Here is a 17,164-nt window from a genome sequence, read left to right on the forward strand (position 1 = left end):
CTTGCCTCGCTGACTTCCAGAAGTCTGTCCTGGCAGGTGGTATGACAATCTGGGTGGACATAGATGCTAAACTTGATTTTTCCTTTATAGCATCCCAAGACATTCCCTGGTTGTTTTTTTTTTTTCCATCTCCTTGTGTTGGTAAACTTGGGCCTGTTTTTTCCTTATCATTCTTTTTATTATTAACATAATTTTCTTGGGATGGTTAATCTTTAATATTAGAAGTTGTATTTTTCAGAATTCTCTTGCCAAGTCATCCAGTGCCCTTTGTCATAGCTTTCTACTCTTCTTATTCCTGCCTCCTGGCAGATCTTTCTGGTTCAGTGTCAAAACCAACTGGAAAGATAGAGCGGCGGTTTCTTGATGTACCATGCACCGTTCTTCACCTGCAGCTCGGCAAAACTTCTGTTGCTTGTCTGAGACTTCCCACAGCGGTCTCTCTGCGTGTTTGAGATGGGTCCCTCCATTTCATGGTATATGGTGTGATGGGCCATCATGCTCAGAAAGTCTGTGCTATCACTGATGAGACAAATAGACGATGAAGAATTATGACTTAGCATCAGTAGACAGCAATCTTCAGTTAATCACCATCAAGATTGTTTAGGAGGCATCATCACAAGGACAGAAATATAGAAAAAACAGCAAATGATTGAAACCAACAGTCTGCCCGTAGTTATTTTGGGAGACTGATCGTGGGTTTGGTTTGTAAACACTGGGGACAGCTGAGAGAATAGGAATGAAGAGGATTAAAATGATAATTTCTAGTCTACCTAAGTCAGTTCAAGCTATCCAGTTGGAATATTCTTACTTCTATTCATGGTGCTCTGGTTGTTCAGGATAGATTATAAAAATTTCAAGACAGGATACAAATTCTTTAGTTCATAAATAATAATAACATTTTTGCTCTATATTTACAATAGATATCCATGCATGTAATCTGGTGGAATTCGCCTCTGGAATTTAAAGAACTTTAATGGGACTGTGTTATTGAGCCAAACCTGCAGTCCAATGAAGGAGGCATTGACAATGATAAATACAATACATAATCTGTATGAACTAGCCACGTGTGATTGCTTTCACTCTTTTCTCTCACTTTCTTAATACACAGCGTAGTTCGTGGGTTTAGGGTAAGCTAAACAGTTGAGAAAACTGGAACTAAATTTCTGTAATAATGCACGAAAGAAACCAAATGGAAATTGATGTGAAATGTCAAGTTTCTTAATATACATTGATAAAATGTCAGTTAAGTCAGATGACTCCAGCAACTGTATTTACTCAGCTATCTCAGGCTGCAAACAGCAGAGGCAAGGCTTCATTTCACAAGTTGTTTTGCGCTGGAGCGATGCGGGCTTTAGGAAGGAATCCCGTGCTGATGTGGAACCATTTCTGCCATCATCATCTGGGAAATTTCGGAGACTATGTTAGAAAAACACAATGTTATTTTTATAATAGTATTTGGGAGGGGGAAAAAAAAAAAAAGTTTAAAATACTTATCTCCAAATATTCAAAACTGGGCTCTGATTTTTAAGCTTTGTAGTTTATAGGCAATGGTTTTTGAGCCCCGTGCATTGTGTGGAGGGGAGCATATGCAGGGGAGAATTTGGATACATCACATAGTATTTCACATAAGTAAGCTTGGTTAATTCAGGGGTCCTTTTAAAATTATCTAGTAAATGTTAGATGGGTGTGTATTACCTTATATAAAAAGAATATGATTTTCTTTAGAGCCCACTTGACTAAAGATGCTCTTTCCTTGCTCTGTTCTGGTGACTGAAGTCTTTATTTCGTTTCGTTTCTAGCAGAGGGAAAGGGTTTCTTGGCCCATTCATCTTCCCTGCTTTCTCCGCAGCTTGCTCCCCCGGGACGTACGGCAGAGGCTGTGCCAGCGTTTGCAAGTGCCACAACGGAGGCTCCTGCGACCCTGTCACGGGGCAGTGCCGCTGCCCGCCCGGCGTGCACGGCAAGCTCTGTGAAGATGGTACGGCTCCCGGCTGTAGGGTGTGCCCGAAACCTCACCACTTTCCCTTTTAGGCTGGACATAAGGAAGAAATTGTTTACAGTGAGGGTGGTGAGGCAGTGGCAGAGGTTGCCCAGAGGCGGTGGAGGCCCCATCCCTGGGAACATCCCAGGCCAGGCTGGACGGGGCTTTGAGCACCCTGGGCTGGGTAAAGCTGTCCCTGGCACTGCAGGGGCTGGGCTGGGGGAGCTCTGAAGGGCCCTTCCCACCCAAAGCGTTCCATGATTCCTAGTTTTTACTTTCATTAAAAATAATCCAGCCACCAAGCCAGGAAACATGGAATTGCTACTCTTCCCTTAACTGGTGTAGCGGTGGGCTTGGTAGTGTTAGGTTAATGGTTGGACTGGATGATCTTAAAAGGTTTTTTCCAACCTAAACGATTCTATGATACTATGATTCTTGTTTCTCTCTAGAGGTAAGTGTGCGTGGTAAATCTTAGGGGCCCGAATGAGAGCAGTCTCCGTTGTGCAAGAAGCGCTATAACCCTGCGGCTTGCCTTGCAGTGACTTCTGTTCAAATAATAAGCGAGGCAGAGGGTGAGAAAAAGCACGCGCCTCGTAAGGATGGGCTGCGCGGAGCCCCGGGTCAGCCACAAGTCAGCGTGGTCTTTTCTGTAGCGCCAGCTAAAAGAGAGCTGATTTGGCGTTCGTGTTTTAACACTTACCAGCCGATGCCTTGCTGTGTTTGTGCACTCAAAAGGTTGCCCGAAAGGCCTCTTTGGGAAGAACTGTAACAAACGGTGCAACTGTGCCAACAACGGCCATTGCCACAGACTCTACGGAGCCTGCCTGTGTGACCCCGGGCTCTACGGGCGCTTCTGCCATCTTAGTAAGTCCCCATAATTTTTTGGATCTGTTTATTTAACACATGCACAGCATAACGGTCTTAAAAAGATGCAACATCATATGTAAGATGAACGAGGCTTTGGGTTCTGCCGTGAGCTGGGAGTAGCAGGAGGACGTGACTTTTGACACGTGCCGGGAAACCCCAGAAACTTCATTAATCTTTTCCTCTAGCAGTTAATCTTTGCCACAAGGACTGAGATTTACTGATGCGCAAAGGTGAGGACGGGAGGTAGGGGTTGGGTGGGGATAGGCAGGTTAACGTTAGGGTTGTTGGTGAGGTTAAAGTCTGGTTGGAGCTAGTTAGTGGCCGTCAATGCGGTTGGAGTGGGAGCTGAGGAGCAGGGCTGGTTGGGGCAAGATGAGGGCGAAATGTTAAATGGGAATAAAAAGAATCAAACCAAAAATATTAAAAAAGAGATGGTCAAGTTTCTTTGTACTTACAGGTTTTGTTCGTAAAATCTATACAAGATTGAAAAATAGTTGTAGGTTTGGTTTTTTGGGTTTTTTTTATTTCATGAAAGCTTTGGTCTTGGAGTGTATCCAAATATTTTTTCATTCAGAAACTTAACTAAGTTTGCTTTGAAACATTTCTGGTTCTTGCATTCACCACATATTGCTTGAAATAGAAATTAATTACTTAATAAAGGAATCATGTAAACTATATTTCACACACCCACACATTAATAGGCACTGTCACAGGAATGTGGATGTATTTGCTGAAAGTGAAACGAACGTTTTGCTTTTTGCAGCAGTTGCATTCTGCAGCAGTGTGCAATTTCAAATAACTCATGCATAATTACAGAGCTAATGATTCCTTTTCATCTGGCTGCAGCCTGTCCCAGGTGGGCCTTCGGAGCTGGCTGCTCGGAGGAGTGTCAGTGCGTGAAAGAGCACACGCTGGAATGCAGCGCGAGGAACGGGACTTGCACCTGCAAGCCTGGTTATCACGGCAAAAAGTGTCAGAAAGGTATAAGAGAAAGCCAGATTCCCTGTGTCTGCTTATTCCTTTGTCCTAGTGTTATTTCTCTTTCTTCCTCCCATCTGCTTTGTTCAGCTGCTGCTGCTACAAATACATTCATACTCTACTAATGATTTTGTCGGTGGTTTCTCATATAGCCAACGCCACGAGTGCCTGCTGTCACGGGGCTTACAGGAACATCAAGGGGAATACAGCTTAAGAGTGCAGGAGTTTTAGGCTGATCGAATGACAACAGAAATCTAGAAACCAAATTCTAACACAGCCCTAAATAATGAAGGTTGTGGGAGTTTTCACTTTTGTTCTTTCCTTTTTCTGCATAGAGAGTAAATAAGTGGAAAAAAACTGTGTTTTATGGCAGCAGGGTTATTTGTAAACGGTTTCAGTAATGCTACTTTTCCTTCAGATTTGCAGGTCTTTGAATTCAACGTATTCTTTGTAGCTTTTTGGGGGTAGTTCAAAGAGAATTGTATTCCACTTTTATGTTTGCATGTCTCAGTAGCCCTCTCCAGACAGTTATGGAGTAATGCAATAAAGATTCTCCCTTCAGATTCCTCTCTGGGCAGGCAGGAACGTGTTGGATTTATGACACGAGTTCTGCGGGGTTTGGTGGAGAATAATAGTGATGGTATTCAATATCTTTAGTGTTCCCAGTGACGTGCTCGGTTCTGGGGGAGAGCATCGCTCGCCCAGCACTGGCTTTGCACCAAGGCAGAGAGCAGCAGAAGGTACAGACAGATAAGAGGAGTAATTCTGTAATGGCTGTAATTGAATATATCCTTAAGTATTCTGCCGCTCTCTTTCTGGGTTGTATTTAAACAGTAACCTCTTTGAAATGTCCATGCAAGTGTTTAATAAGTATTTACACTTTGTTATCAGCACCTCTAAAATGTACAGTAGAATAGATTTTCTGCAAATTTCTGCATAATTATTTCTGACTTTTGTTCAGTTTTCTTAACCCTTCCTTTTTCTTATGTGTTTTCTTACGTGTTCTATGTCTACTTGCATTTTCCAGAGTGCACGCCCGGCTTTTACGGGGCTGGTTGCAAACTGAGGTGCAACTGTCCTACTGATGCTTCGTGTGATCCTGAGACGGGAGTCTGCAAGCATCCATGTCCACCTGGGTTTCATGGAGAAAAATGCCATTTATGTAGGTACTCACTGCATGTTTCCCTGGGAGGTACGCTTTGGATGGGAAAGCTTACTCAGGAAACTTATGTTCAGATTTAGAAGTGCAAATAAAAGGTACATTTGTTGTTGATCCGAGTTGGCAGTTGCCCACTGAAGCCAAGCTGATATTTGGAGCCTGGCAACTGCTGTGTCGCTCTGCTCGCAAAGGTCGAGGCACAAGGCTGAGGCTAGTTACTAAAACTAACGTTTGTCCAGGTAACCGCAGTTCCTTTTAAAGCTTCAGGCATGGATTTTCTAGAGCTCTGTTGCAGTTACAGACCACCCGTCGCTGAGACACTGATGCTAACATAGATCACTTGGTACCAGCACAGCTCAGTTTAAAACTGCTGGTGGTGGTACCTGCTGATGTCTTCAGAATGCTTCCTTATACTGACCGTGTCTTTGCGTTTCTTTTGACCAGCTTGTCAGCCCGGGAACTTTGGGGTGAACTGCCGGCAGAGGTGCAGCTGTGGAGAAGCACCGTGCGATCCGAAGACGGGGCAGTGTATTTGCCCAGCTGGGAAGACTGGGGCTACATGTGAGCAAGGTGTGTTTAGCGTTGGGCTGGGGCGGTGAGTGTCTTGCTTTGACAGGCACGAGAAGAAGTGGAATTAGAGGTCCTTTCCAACCTTAATGATTCCTAGTTTTTACTTTCATTATAAATGATCCAGCCACCAAGCCAGGAGGCGTGGGGTTGCTACACACCCCTTAATTGCTTTAGTGGTGGACTTGGTAATGTTAGGTTAATGGTTGGACTGGATGATCTTAAAGGTCTTTTCCAACCTAAATGATTCTATGATTCTATAAGTCTCGGGGACACTGAACTACCAAGGGGCCATGGGATGCCCCTCTATCACTCACAGAGCTCTGGCTATTGCACACCTGAGGAGCATCTGCCCTGCGAGGACCTGGGTTGTGGCTCACTGCTTCACAGAGCAGGAACCCGGGGAAGGAGGTGGAGCTGAAAGCGGACCTGGGCTCCACCTCACCTCCAGTCCCTCTGGGCTGTAGCACCAACCTGATGCCCACTCAGCCCAGCAAAAATACAACAGCAGCCCTCCCCTGCTGCATCTGTCTGCACGTTGCCATCCTCTGGAGATTTCCTTTGCAGAGTGCAATAATTAACTTTTCAGATATGCCCAAATACTCCTGACATTACTGTATCAGAAACCAAACCAATAAACAGACGCACCCCGATGGAAGTTGGAAGAGAGCCTTTGGGTCTCTCTTTAGATGCGTTCTCACGTGCTGCAGGACAGAGGTGTGTTCACTCTTTTGGGTTAACTGTGACCACGCTGTAGGTCTGTAGAGACAATATAACAATCCTTTTTCCAGCTTTGTTTTACTGTTATTTTTAAATTCTTCAGGGTAACGGCAGAAATCTATAACTGCCTTGAAACAGAAAATGGCACTGGGGACATCTCATATGCTTTTTTTTTTTTCCTAGATTGCCCGGCTGGCCGGTGGGGACCCGACTGCCAGTCCTCCTGTGAGCCCTGTGCCAACGGGGGACAGTGCAACAGAGAAACTGGAACCTGCGACTGTCCCCCTGGCTACAGCGGGGCATCCTGCTCTGCGCGTAAGTCCTCACATCGGCCTTCCCCATGAAAAGAAAATCAGTTTGAAAATTCAGGTTATGGTTTGATTTCTACCTTCTTGCTCTTTGGCGAGAGGCTCATTATGTTAGATACACTGATCCGAGATAAAGTACCATTCGGCTTCAGGAATTCCTCAGGTTGGATTTAACATTATTTACCGGAGGGAGATTACAGATAAATGCAGATGACAAGCTAAACTGCATCCCAAATCGATGTTGTCGTTAGACCTAATGTATGGCAATATATACTTAGAAATACAACGTGTAATAGCCACAACACTCGCATTGTAGTTGCTTGGCAAGAGGTGCTGACCAGCTGGCCCCTACAGCGTCACCCTTGGGTTACGTTTGCAGCAATACTCCGTGATGTAGCTAACTCAGGATTCAGTAGGAGTGAGGACGAAGGAGTAGTATCAGTGCTGTCTCTGCAGATCCAGCAGAGACCATGAGAATATGCTCAAGCAACCGGTCTGTGCTACCGAGGCGTGACTCCTTACCCAGCCTATGGGTATTAAAGGCTGCTCGAGTATGGCTGTTGTGCTGGCATAGACAGGCTCTCAAGGACAGTGCTGCTTCATGCAAGACCTCACTGGTGGTGTATTTTTTCTCCTTGTTAGTCACAAAATCACTTTTGATGAAGGTTTGCTTGGCACTCTTTTTTTTTTTTTCTTCCTCCCACCGATGTGCAGGAGAAGTACCCGAAAGTCACTCAAGCTGTTCCCGCTATACAGGACTCAGCCCCAGACACCTAGTATACAAATTATGGATGTTTCTTTCATTTTACAGTTTTGATTTCTGGATTCAGCTAATGCATGTTTTAGGGGGCAAACTGTTGCTGTCTTGCTTGAAAAGATCAGTCTGTGCCTGAGTTGCTATCTAGGTGAAATTGCAGTCTGTTCATCTGTTTTCAGCCTGCCCCAATGGTTACTATGGACAAAATTGCCTGCTGTTATGCAGCTGTAGCAGCAGTGCTCGGTGTCACCATGTCACTGGAGAGTGCACGTGTCCCCCCGGCTGGACTGGCCACGACTGCAAACACCGTAAGTCAGATACGTATTTGCTCCACAGGGCATGTGCTATCTCCCAGGGACTTAACTGCAAGTGTAAGAACCAGCTCTGTTTGTTCTTAGTCTATTACAGTTTTTTAATATACTTTTGCTAATCTTACCGCTTCTGAAATTGTGTGTTTATGGGTTTGCAGAGCCTGGGTGGTTATAATCCTTAATTATCTAGGTTCAAAGTATTGAAATAGATGGCTGATGAAGTGCAAAGTATTGGTACAAGCTCTTATTTCAACACTATGGATCCCTTTGCCCAATACCATCTGTCCTGTCAGCATTTTGACTGACAGTTTTGTTTTTCATTTTCAGCGCAGATTAGTTTTAAGATTAATTCTCAATTTTTCATTTTGTTTAGGGGAGATTTATTCAACAAGTGAGTGGCATATACAGTCGAGTGTCTTAAGGTCACTCCTTAACTTGTGAATATAAATGCTGGGAGAAATTCTGTTCTCTGGAAGAGCAGACCACCCTTCTGTTGACTTTAGCATCACTCTCCATATTGATGGCCATGTAAGAGTACAAATCTGCCCTTTTTGGATAGCACCATATAAATGTTAAGCCATCCTGCTTGATTCTTTCCTTTTCCTGTTTCATGTCTTTTCTGCTTGGTTCGTTATGATCCCTCTTGCAAAAAGCCAACAGAATACAAACCTCTTACTAAACTTGGTCTTAGACACGTAAAATCATACAGATTAATTGCCAGTGTTGACAGCAGTAAGTTTTGGACCTGGCTTCTCAGAAAATTCTGGGAAAAGCTGAAGTTTCCACCAATATGCCCATTTTAAAACTAAAACCAGTTGGTAACGTGTAGAGCCATTTAGCTTTCCATAACTCCCTAGGCTGTCTAAAGAATTAAGAAAAAGAAAAGCAAAAGAAAAGCTTGCATTTCTATTCAGGAAAAGGTATGAGAAAAGTTGTTTTGCAGGGATGCCTCAGTAAGGCAGCTCTTCAACTATTGCAGACCAGGCACGAAAGAGACGCCCAACTCCAAAACCAGGTTTCCGTTGCCCTAATTGACACTTTCATCTTTATCCTTACAAGAAAGGAAGGAGATGCTGTGGTACATTGTCATAATCATGCCAGTATTATGTGATTTTTAGAATGAAAGCAGTTACGTTGCTTTAACAAAGACCGTGAGATTTGTCTGTCTTTATCCATGCTGCATTTCCCAGTATTTTGAGGAAAATACGGAGGATGCTCACAAATCTGTCTTGTTTTACCCGTTATCTATTCTGGTTATGCAGATTCTTGCAAAGTAAGTCAATAGCTGAAATTTTATTTCCATGAAATTATGCATTTGTGACTGTGGATTGATTGATATGGATTGACTATGAATGATTAGTTTTGTGTGCATGGCATAATATCTGCCTACTTCCAGCTGAAATAAATCAGCCAAAATTGTATTTATTTCCATTGATTTGTGCCCCATGCTGCAGCTGAGAGTCTAGTCCAGAGCTCCTGTATCTTCAGGGGCCATTTTGCATCTTTTCTGTTCTCTCATTTAGATGTAAAATAATCTGTTAGGTGAGCTCAAAGTTGATTCTCAATGCAAATACCATTTTACATTGCAGCCTGCAATAGTGGCCATTGGGGACAGCGCTGTGAAAACAAGTGTGTCTGCAATAACAGCGACGGTAGCTGCGATCCGGTCACCGGCTCTTGCTTCTGTGAGCCAGGATTCACTGGGAAGCACTGTGAATGGAGTAAGTTGCCACTTTGTCAACACGGGGAATTTCCAAAACCAGAAATTATTTTTCCTGATAATTCCCTCCAGGAAGACCTCCAGGCTGTACCGCCTCCGGTCTGCCCAGCCTGTCGCAAGGCTCTTGGGTTTCATCAGGGTTAGATAGTTTCCCTAATTTGGATTCCAGAAAAGTTATTTTCAGACTTGTTTTGGACTCAACAGCTATTTTTAATGTTAAGACCTCGTGTGAATGATAGGATTGATGTGTATTTGGCTTGTGGCATAGAAGTTTCCACACTGGTTTTATTTATCCAGTTTTAGGTCCGCAATTTTTCTTCATAAATCTTTTTTTAAGGCCAGGCATATAGAAATGCTTTACATGTACGCAGCAGAAGCAAAATCAGGAAGATTTAGGATCCTCTATTTATTAACAAAAAAAATGAGCAATGATCTTGCCAGAGGCCTATGATCTCCACTAATCTGTCTCTAACAGAGGTCAATAGCAGATGCCTTAAGAGGATAAAAACAGGCATATAGATAATTCCTGATGTGTTTCCCCAAATTTCATCAATTTGTCACTCAGAAGATTCGTGAGACAGAAGCAATCGCTCTATATTTAATACAATTTGAATTTTTTTCCAATTACTGTGCCTATTTCCTTTTTTGATTCCATGCAAACATTTGGTATGCGCTTCATCTTGTGGCAATAAGTTGCATGGTTAAGCTGCTATTATTATTCTTATTATTAAATTCCATTGATGTTGTTAAATAAAAGAAATATTTTATCTTTTAGTTTAACAATCTCACAGTAGAACAGATGTAGCTACCAGAGTCTCAGTAGCGTAGGCAGAATTAACGGCTGGTGTCACACAGAAATGTCAAAACAATTAATCTGGAACGGTGACCTAAGACAAAAACCCTGGAAAGTTGATCTTACGGCTGTTGTTGCTGTTGGCACAGAGGGAATGGAAGGACAGTTAGTGGGAAGACCAGCTCCCAGAGAAAGAGCTGCCAGCTCCACTTCTCTTGTGCTCTTGACCTCTCTCAAAACTGCATCACTGCAGACAGCAAGTAGCCAAATAGCTGGTTGTCATCTTCTCTGGCAAGGTAATCAGTGAAGCCATTGCCACCAACAAAACATCTAGCAACCCCTAATGTTCTGTGTATGGGTTTGCTGGTTTATTCAGTCTGCTTTTTACCCCGCTTTAATTGTGTGTGTGTATATATATAAATATATGTATAAAAAAATCCATATGTGTGTGTGTGCAAGATTATGAAAGTCATAATTCTTCCCTAAATATTTTATGCTGCCTTGGAGGCGAGATCTTTACTATCCCTGGAGATCTCCTCTGCTCCTGAGGCACCTCTAGCCTCTTGCTGCAGGGTGGGCTCTTGCCCTTTGCGGCTTTGCAGGCAGCTCAGGTGCTCCGGCGGGGTGGATGTATCTCGGCATGCGTTGCAGCAGGCTGCGCCTGCTCAAGCGGAGGGCAGATTCTCTGTGATGTGGACTGCGAAATCATTTGTAAAGTGCACTGACCCGTTGCCATCACCTTGAAAGTCTCAGCTCCAGGCTAAATGCCGTAGGTTTGAAGAAAGCTCAGCCGAGAGCCCCACACCTATTACTGCACTGGAATACTATTTTCCTTGCATAGATTCTCTGGACTCTGACTGAAATTTCAAGTGAGAAGTAAACACTGAGCGGGATCAAGCTTTTAAGGCACAAGTGCGCTTCTATGTATTTACTCGTTACACTAGTGTAGGAGGCATGATGCACGATGATTGGCAGCTTTGGGAGTAGGAGGTGATGCAAATGGGATTTAGCACCGATTCAACCCTGGGACTGAATTTCACCTGCGAGCACAACACATCCATTTAAACGTCTCCACATGTAAACAACGGCCCATTTTCTGACACAGATGATTGAAAGCAAAGAAATCTTAATGTACCTTGCTATCCTTCTGTCTCCCGTCCCAACCTATAGCTTCTGTAAGAGACCTAGGGGTTGGCTCCAGTTAGAGAGTAACTAAGCTGCAGGAACAACCGAATTCACGCCAGCTCCTCTCACTGCCCACCAGCAGCACCGAATAGGCAGCACCAAACCCACCACTTCATTCCAGACGCAGAGCTGTCTTTGAGGATCCTTGTTGTTTTCTGTTGTGATTCTTTCCAGGTTGCCTGCAAATCACTTTGTTGATGTAAATGCTAAAACCATACACTTTTAAAAGAGATCAGGCAAAATAATCTACGTAAACTCATTTAGAGGGGAGTTCACAAGACCTTCTAACATGAGTAGAGGCCCTGTAATATTGTGTTTAGCCAAGTAAATCTCCCTATTTCAGCCTGTCCAAAATACCTAATGTGAATTAGGCAACTGGCCCTATTCTTAATTGATTTTCCTATAATCCTGGAAGAAATTATTTTTGTTCCCAAGTGTTGTTTTCCTTCTTCCAATAGTGAGTACCTTGCAAATCTTTTAAAACTCCATACATTAACTGCTGTGGAAATGTAATTGTTAAATCTGTCCCCCAGATGTAATGATTTCACTTGAATTTTTCAAAGCAGAGCCTGAAAGTGAAGTATGCAGCTTTCAGTTTCGAGCTTTCTGAAGGAAGCCACCACATTTTGTATTTCCTCCAGCTTTCTGGGGAAGGAGGATTTGCAAGGAAATAAGAGGATAGGGCCTCAAAAGGAGGTGCAGAAGCTGGGAGCTTTCCCCCTCCTGGCTGATGAAGTCCCGGAGGAGATGTGCACGTAAGCAATTCCAGACCAGTGTGCAAAGTGTCGTCAAGCAGAACCTCTGAAGTCGCAGGCTTTGCAACTATCGGCTGATGGTAGTTTTCTGTGCAGAAATTAGTCTTTCAACACCCTGGCGTTTTTGTAAAATAGACCTTGTCATGGTTTAGCCCCAGCCAGCAACTCAGCACCACGCAGCCACTCGCTCACTGCCCCTGCCCCGGTGGGAAGGGGGAGAGAATCAGAGGAGTAAGAGTGAGAAACACTCCTGGGCTGAGATAAGAACAGTTTAATAATTGAAATAAGGTAAAATAGTAATGATAATAATAACAATATAATAATGATAACAACAATATTAATATCCAAAGCAAGTGATGCACAACGCAATTGTTCACCACCCGCCAACTGATACCCAGCCAGTTCCCAAACAGCGATCGCTGCTCCCAGGCCAACCCCCCCAGTTTCTATACTGCCCATGACGCCGTATGGTATGGAATGGCCCTTGGGCCAGTTGGGATCAACTCTTCTGGCTGTGCTCCCTCCCAGCTTCTTGTGCCCCTGGCAGAGCATGGGAAGCTGAAAAGTCCTTGACTGGCATAAGCAGTACTGAGCAACAACTAAACCATCAGTGTGTGATCAGCATTCTTCTCATCCTAAATCCAAACCACAGCGCTGTGCCTGCTACTGGGAAGAAAATTAACTCTATCCCAGCCAAAACCAGGACAGACCTTTATGAAAACAGCCCAGCCTACCTGGACCCCAAGGAGAATACTTAATCACATCAGTTTTAGGGCATTACCGTTACACCTTGATTCTTCTTTCGCAAATAGTAAGAATTCCCATGTATCTGAAAGTTCCCCATTGATCCCTGATCTGCTCCAGAACTAACCCGTCATCTGGTTTTGATTCCTCCGCTGCAGGATGCCCCGAGGGAAGCTTTGGCCAGAGCTGCGAGTCCAGCTGCCAGTGCCAGAACGGAGCTGCCTGCGACCACGTGAGCGGAGCCTGTACTTGCGCAGCGGGCTGGACAGGCACGTTTTGTGAAAGAGGTACTGCTGCTCCTTCTGGTACCTTCAGGGTTTATGCAGAGGTTTGTTTTTTTTTTTTTTTCCCAGCTCACCAGAGAGCTAGTTTTACAATTTACAGCACCTGATCTAAATAAACCGTTGATCTTAATTGGAAGACAATACTGAAATGTGCACTTCCATCCTAACGCAGTAAAGCCTTTCGCCGCGTGCCTAACGTTGGGCACATGTTTTAACGTGGTTAAAATTAGATGCGTGCTGAAGACCCCTGCTATATCACATCTTCATGAAGACTCTTTGTAAGCAGAGTCTTACTATTGTAACACTGAGCAGAAGGATGTTTGTCCTGCCTTACACTTGCTTGTTCCTAGTGCATCTCTGAAACGTTTTAGAGGAAAAACATAGATCTGTGCATCTTCCCAAAGGAACTTTTTAAGAACAGATATACTTCTAACTTTAATAAACCCAACAGATCCTTTTCTATTACTTAATCATTTCGTAAAGTGTCGGAAAGGTTGACCTGTATTCCTTAGATGCATTACTATGAGTCAGTCTGGCGCATCATCTAAGGAGGGTTGCTGTCGTGCTGCTGCATCATTGTGCAGACCATAAAAAAATAGCCTTGACTACAACAGAAACAGCACGTAGTCAGTCAGACATTATGGAAGTTGTTTAAGTGTAAACGATTGAAGATTCTGCAAATAATCATTAAACCAAAGTAACAATTATTTTGCTGAGAGAGCAGCTTTATCAGCACGTTTCTGAAGGTAGGGTTACAGCTACGATAGAGGGAAGCGGCAGCACTTGCAGGAAGCTGCTGCCCTCTGATGGGAAGGGAGGTGCTCCACAGCCTTACCGGTGATGGAGCAAAGCACCCCGCGGGCTGGAGTTCAGATACCACTGCCTGTGCCCCTCTCATTCTTACCAGGAATTATTACACAAAATAAATACTCTTTTCAAGGTTCTGCTGCAAAGCGTGCCTCATAATTTATGGTACCTCCACTATGTCCCTTTTTAAAATGATTTAGTTGAACTCTGTTTTCATAAGTCTATCCTGTTTTATTTTAATTTTATTTTTTTATTGGAAAGGCAATACACTTATCTGTGTTGTGGTGTAAATCTGGTCATTCCAGCAGGAATCAAAATGGGGACAAAGAGGCTAAATATCCTTCGTCGGAGTAGGTGTGAGGAATATGGAGAAGCCTGGGTGATGTCTATCAGAAAAAAAAAAAAATACAAGTCTCAGCTTCCAAATGAGTCATGTTGGACATATTTATCTTTTTAAATTCCTGAAAGAAGATTGTGGAGGGGAGAGTAGAATTTAGCGCTTACCGTTCTTCAGACCCTGTTTTCTGCATGTTTTCTCTCAAGCAGGCAGGGTGTTTGCTCTGAGCTGACCTGTGTTACCTTTTCATGTAGAAAGTTTTAACCAGAACAGTTTGGCTGGTTCCAAAAGATGAAGGCCAAGGAAAATGTGTGGGTGGTTTGCCCTTGGTAGAACCTTCTTGGCACCTTGTCTCTGAGGAGCTGTAGCACTTCTGTTTTTAGTGACTCGGAGACTGGCAGGGTTCCTTCTGGCGAGGATGTGCTTTTTGCCATCCTCTTGGCAACCCACCCACGTCAGCCAAGCTCTGCGCCTCGCAGACAAGAACGTAGAGATTGAGACCCGGTGCAGCTGAGTTGCCTTGGACTTCTCGCACACTGCTGATGCTTCATCCCAGGGCTGGGAGGGGCTTTTCTGTCATCACAGAAACATTGAAACAGAAACGTTGGCAGCCTTCTGAGAGTCCTAGGAGAAGACAGTACCTTACAAAACCTAATATTGATTAATATTAGTAATTAATATTAATATCACTCCTGCACAATGAGCATGTTTGAGCCTGCAGTTGTTGTTTCTGGTATTTTGCATTGTGGCAGCATGGGATCCAGATTCAAGCTGAAATTGCAGAAGTCCCAAAACTTGCCTTTGGGTTTTTTTGGGATTGGTTTTCTTTTTTTCAGGTGGGAACAAAATACTGCTGTTCCTTTTCATGAATTTGCTACCTTCAGTGTGAAGTAGGGCTTCATAGGTTTACAGGCCAGTCCCTGTTGCAAAAGGTCACTTCAATGGCCATTTCCAAGTTCTTTAGTGGCCACAAATTTCCATAATCTCTTCTTCTTATTTATTAGCGTTGTTAATGTAATCTTAGCCCTGGCTAATTCTCAGCATTGGGCTTTTATAGTATATCGCTTTTGGTGAAGTTAACCAGGCTTATCCTGCTTACTCTGCCTCTGTGGACATGCACTAGCAACTGTAGAAAGCTCTTGGAGGATTTATAGCACTATGGTCAAGCGAGCTTGTATTTGTCATCTCAAGCATTTGCGTAACCAGCTAACGGGCTGCAGTGTCTTGACCAGTAACCAGTGTTCATCCCTTGGCGAGGCAGCCAACCTGAGGGAAGAGCACCATCGTGCTTGAGTGTGCCGCTGTGTTTGAGGCAGGGGCGATGCTTCAGTCATATTTCAGTTTTAACTGTGTCAAGGCAAACCTTTCAATTTGCCAGAATCGAGTATTTTGGAGGTATGACCCAACACCTTGGATGCGTGTTCTCTGAGAAGAGTATGAAGAGTGAGGACAGCATGGTGGCTCAGAAGATATTTGCAATATTCAGTGCAGATTGGTACATACCTACATATATGGCCCGTCAGTAATACAGGTAACAACCAAAGCCACATCATCGTCCACCAGCATGGGACAGTTTCCAAGCTAACCAGGAGCAGGAAATACTGTTGCTCCAGGTTACCATTTTGTGAGACCTTGCTGTGAATTATTCAGAAGTTGACTGAACTTCTGCGCCCTCAGCCACAGGACGCTGCAAGAGCCCTCACAACTCTTCAAAGTACTTTCGTCTGTCCATCAGCATCTCAGTTTTGCTCTGCTGTGAGTCAGCGTCAATCAGCTGTTCTTCATCTCCACCTGGTATCATTCAGTCGCACTGCTGCCTCTCCAGAAGTGGTATGATCACATATAATAACAATTGGTAAGAAAAAAACCTATCGAGCCACTTCCTGGAAGAAAATTAGACATTTCTGAAGGTGGCACATGCCTGCTTCATCTTTCAGCTCTGCTCAGTCCGTTGGAAAAATGAACCGTGTGAATCTTGTAACTCTTTCAAAAGAGCTACAAAAGGGGCAGAATTGTTTCAGTTCCAAAGTAGCTAACATTTGCAAATAAGCCTGAAAACAAAATAATCTACTAAGAAATGTTTGCAGGCTATCTGAACAACCTAGGAAAGGCTTTCTTTGCATTTTCTTGAAAGCAGCAAGTGATACAACTTGAAGAAACACTACAGTTTTTCACAAGGTCTAGCATTACCAAAGGAAACCATTTTTGGTGGTTCCTTGAGAGTAATGCTGCTAGCAGTGCCTCTAGATAGCTTTCCTGTTTGGGAGGAGAATGTTACATGCCTGCGGAGCAGGTACCTGAGGCACATGTCGGGTTCTGGCTGTTCCTGAACCAAAGCAGCAATTAATGCCTCTGCATTCCTGGACTGTGCAAAGGCAGTAATCATAGCAAAAGGTGGCTTTGTAAGTCCTTTCTCTGTCCTGTTCAAGCACAGATAATGTAAGTAGTATTTTCTTCAGAAAAGATGCCTGCTGTGATCACCCACTGCTGCAGGGCTTTGGTTTTAATGCACTTGTAGCTAAACAGGCAAGTAAAAAAAAGCAGCAGCACCACCACCACCCCCCCCGGCCCCAAAACAATCTTTCTTGTAATAAATAGCTAAATATATCAATGCTTTCTTCAAATAAATGTTAACATCTGACATGCAGGAAGCATGGGCCATGGGCTCCTGTTGTCAGGCAGCCCAGCTGTCCAGCCAGCAAACCCAAAAGGCGTCGAGGTGTGCCTGTGTTCGCCGTCCGTGCTCGCAGCTCTGTTTCAAGTGCGCCGTGCAAAGTCAACCAGGTCAACCCGGCCTGCACCGGGGTTGCTCTGCTCCTGTTTGGGAAGGCAATTGTTATAATTGATTTAATTCTGTGAAGGGCTGAGCATCTGCTGCTCCCGCTTTGAAG

General features: G+C 44.0%; 1 protein-coding gene across 1 annotated transcript in view; it reads left to right on the top strand.

Moving 5' to 3' along the window:
• The window catches only part of LOC104031406 (uncharacterized), a 204,478-nt gene that overhangs the window by 160,691 nt on the left and 26,623 nt on the right, over positions 1 to 17,164 (top strand). The window contains exons 15-23 of the mRNA XM_075716822.1: positions 1,850 to 1,978; positions 2,717 to 2,845; positions 3,695 to 3,829; positions 4,854 to 4,988; positions 5,430 to 5,555; positions 6,456 to 6,587; positions 7,517 to 7,645; positions 9,238 to 9,369; positions 13,004 to 13,132. Coding sequence (XP_075572937.1) covers positions 1,850 to 1,978; positions 2,717 to 2,845; positions 3,695 to 3,829; positions 4,854 to 4,988; positions 5,430 to 5,555; positions 6,456 to 6,587; positions 7,517 to 7,645; positions 9,238 to 9,369; positions 13,004 to 13,132 — 1,176 coding nt within the window. The remainder of the gene's footprint in view (positions 1 to 1,849; positions 1,979 to 2,716; positions 2,846 to 3,694; positions 3,830 to 4,853; positions 4,989 to 5,429; positions 5,556 to 6,455; positions 6,588 to 7,516; positions 7,646 to 9,237; positions 9,370 to 13,003; positions 13,133 to 17,164) is intronic.

The sequence above is a fragment of the Pelecanus crispus genome, chromosome 9 (assembly GCF_030463565.1).
Source record: "Pelecanus crispus isolate bPelCri1 chromosome 9, bPelCri1.pri, whole genome shotgun sequence".
NCBI classification, from domain to species: domain Eukaryota; kingdom Metazoa; phylum Chordata; class Aves; order Pelecaniformes; family Pelecanidae; genus Pelecanus; species Pelecanus crispus.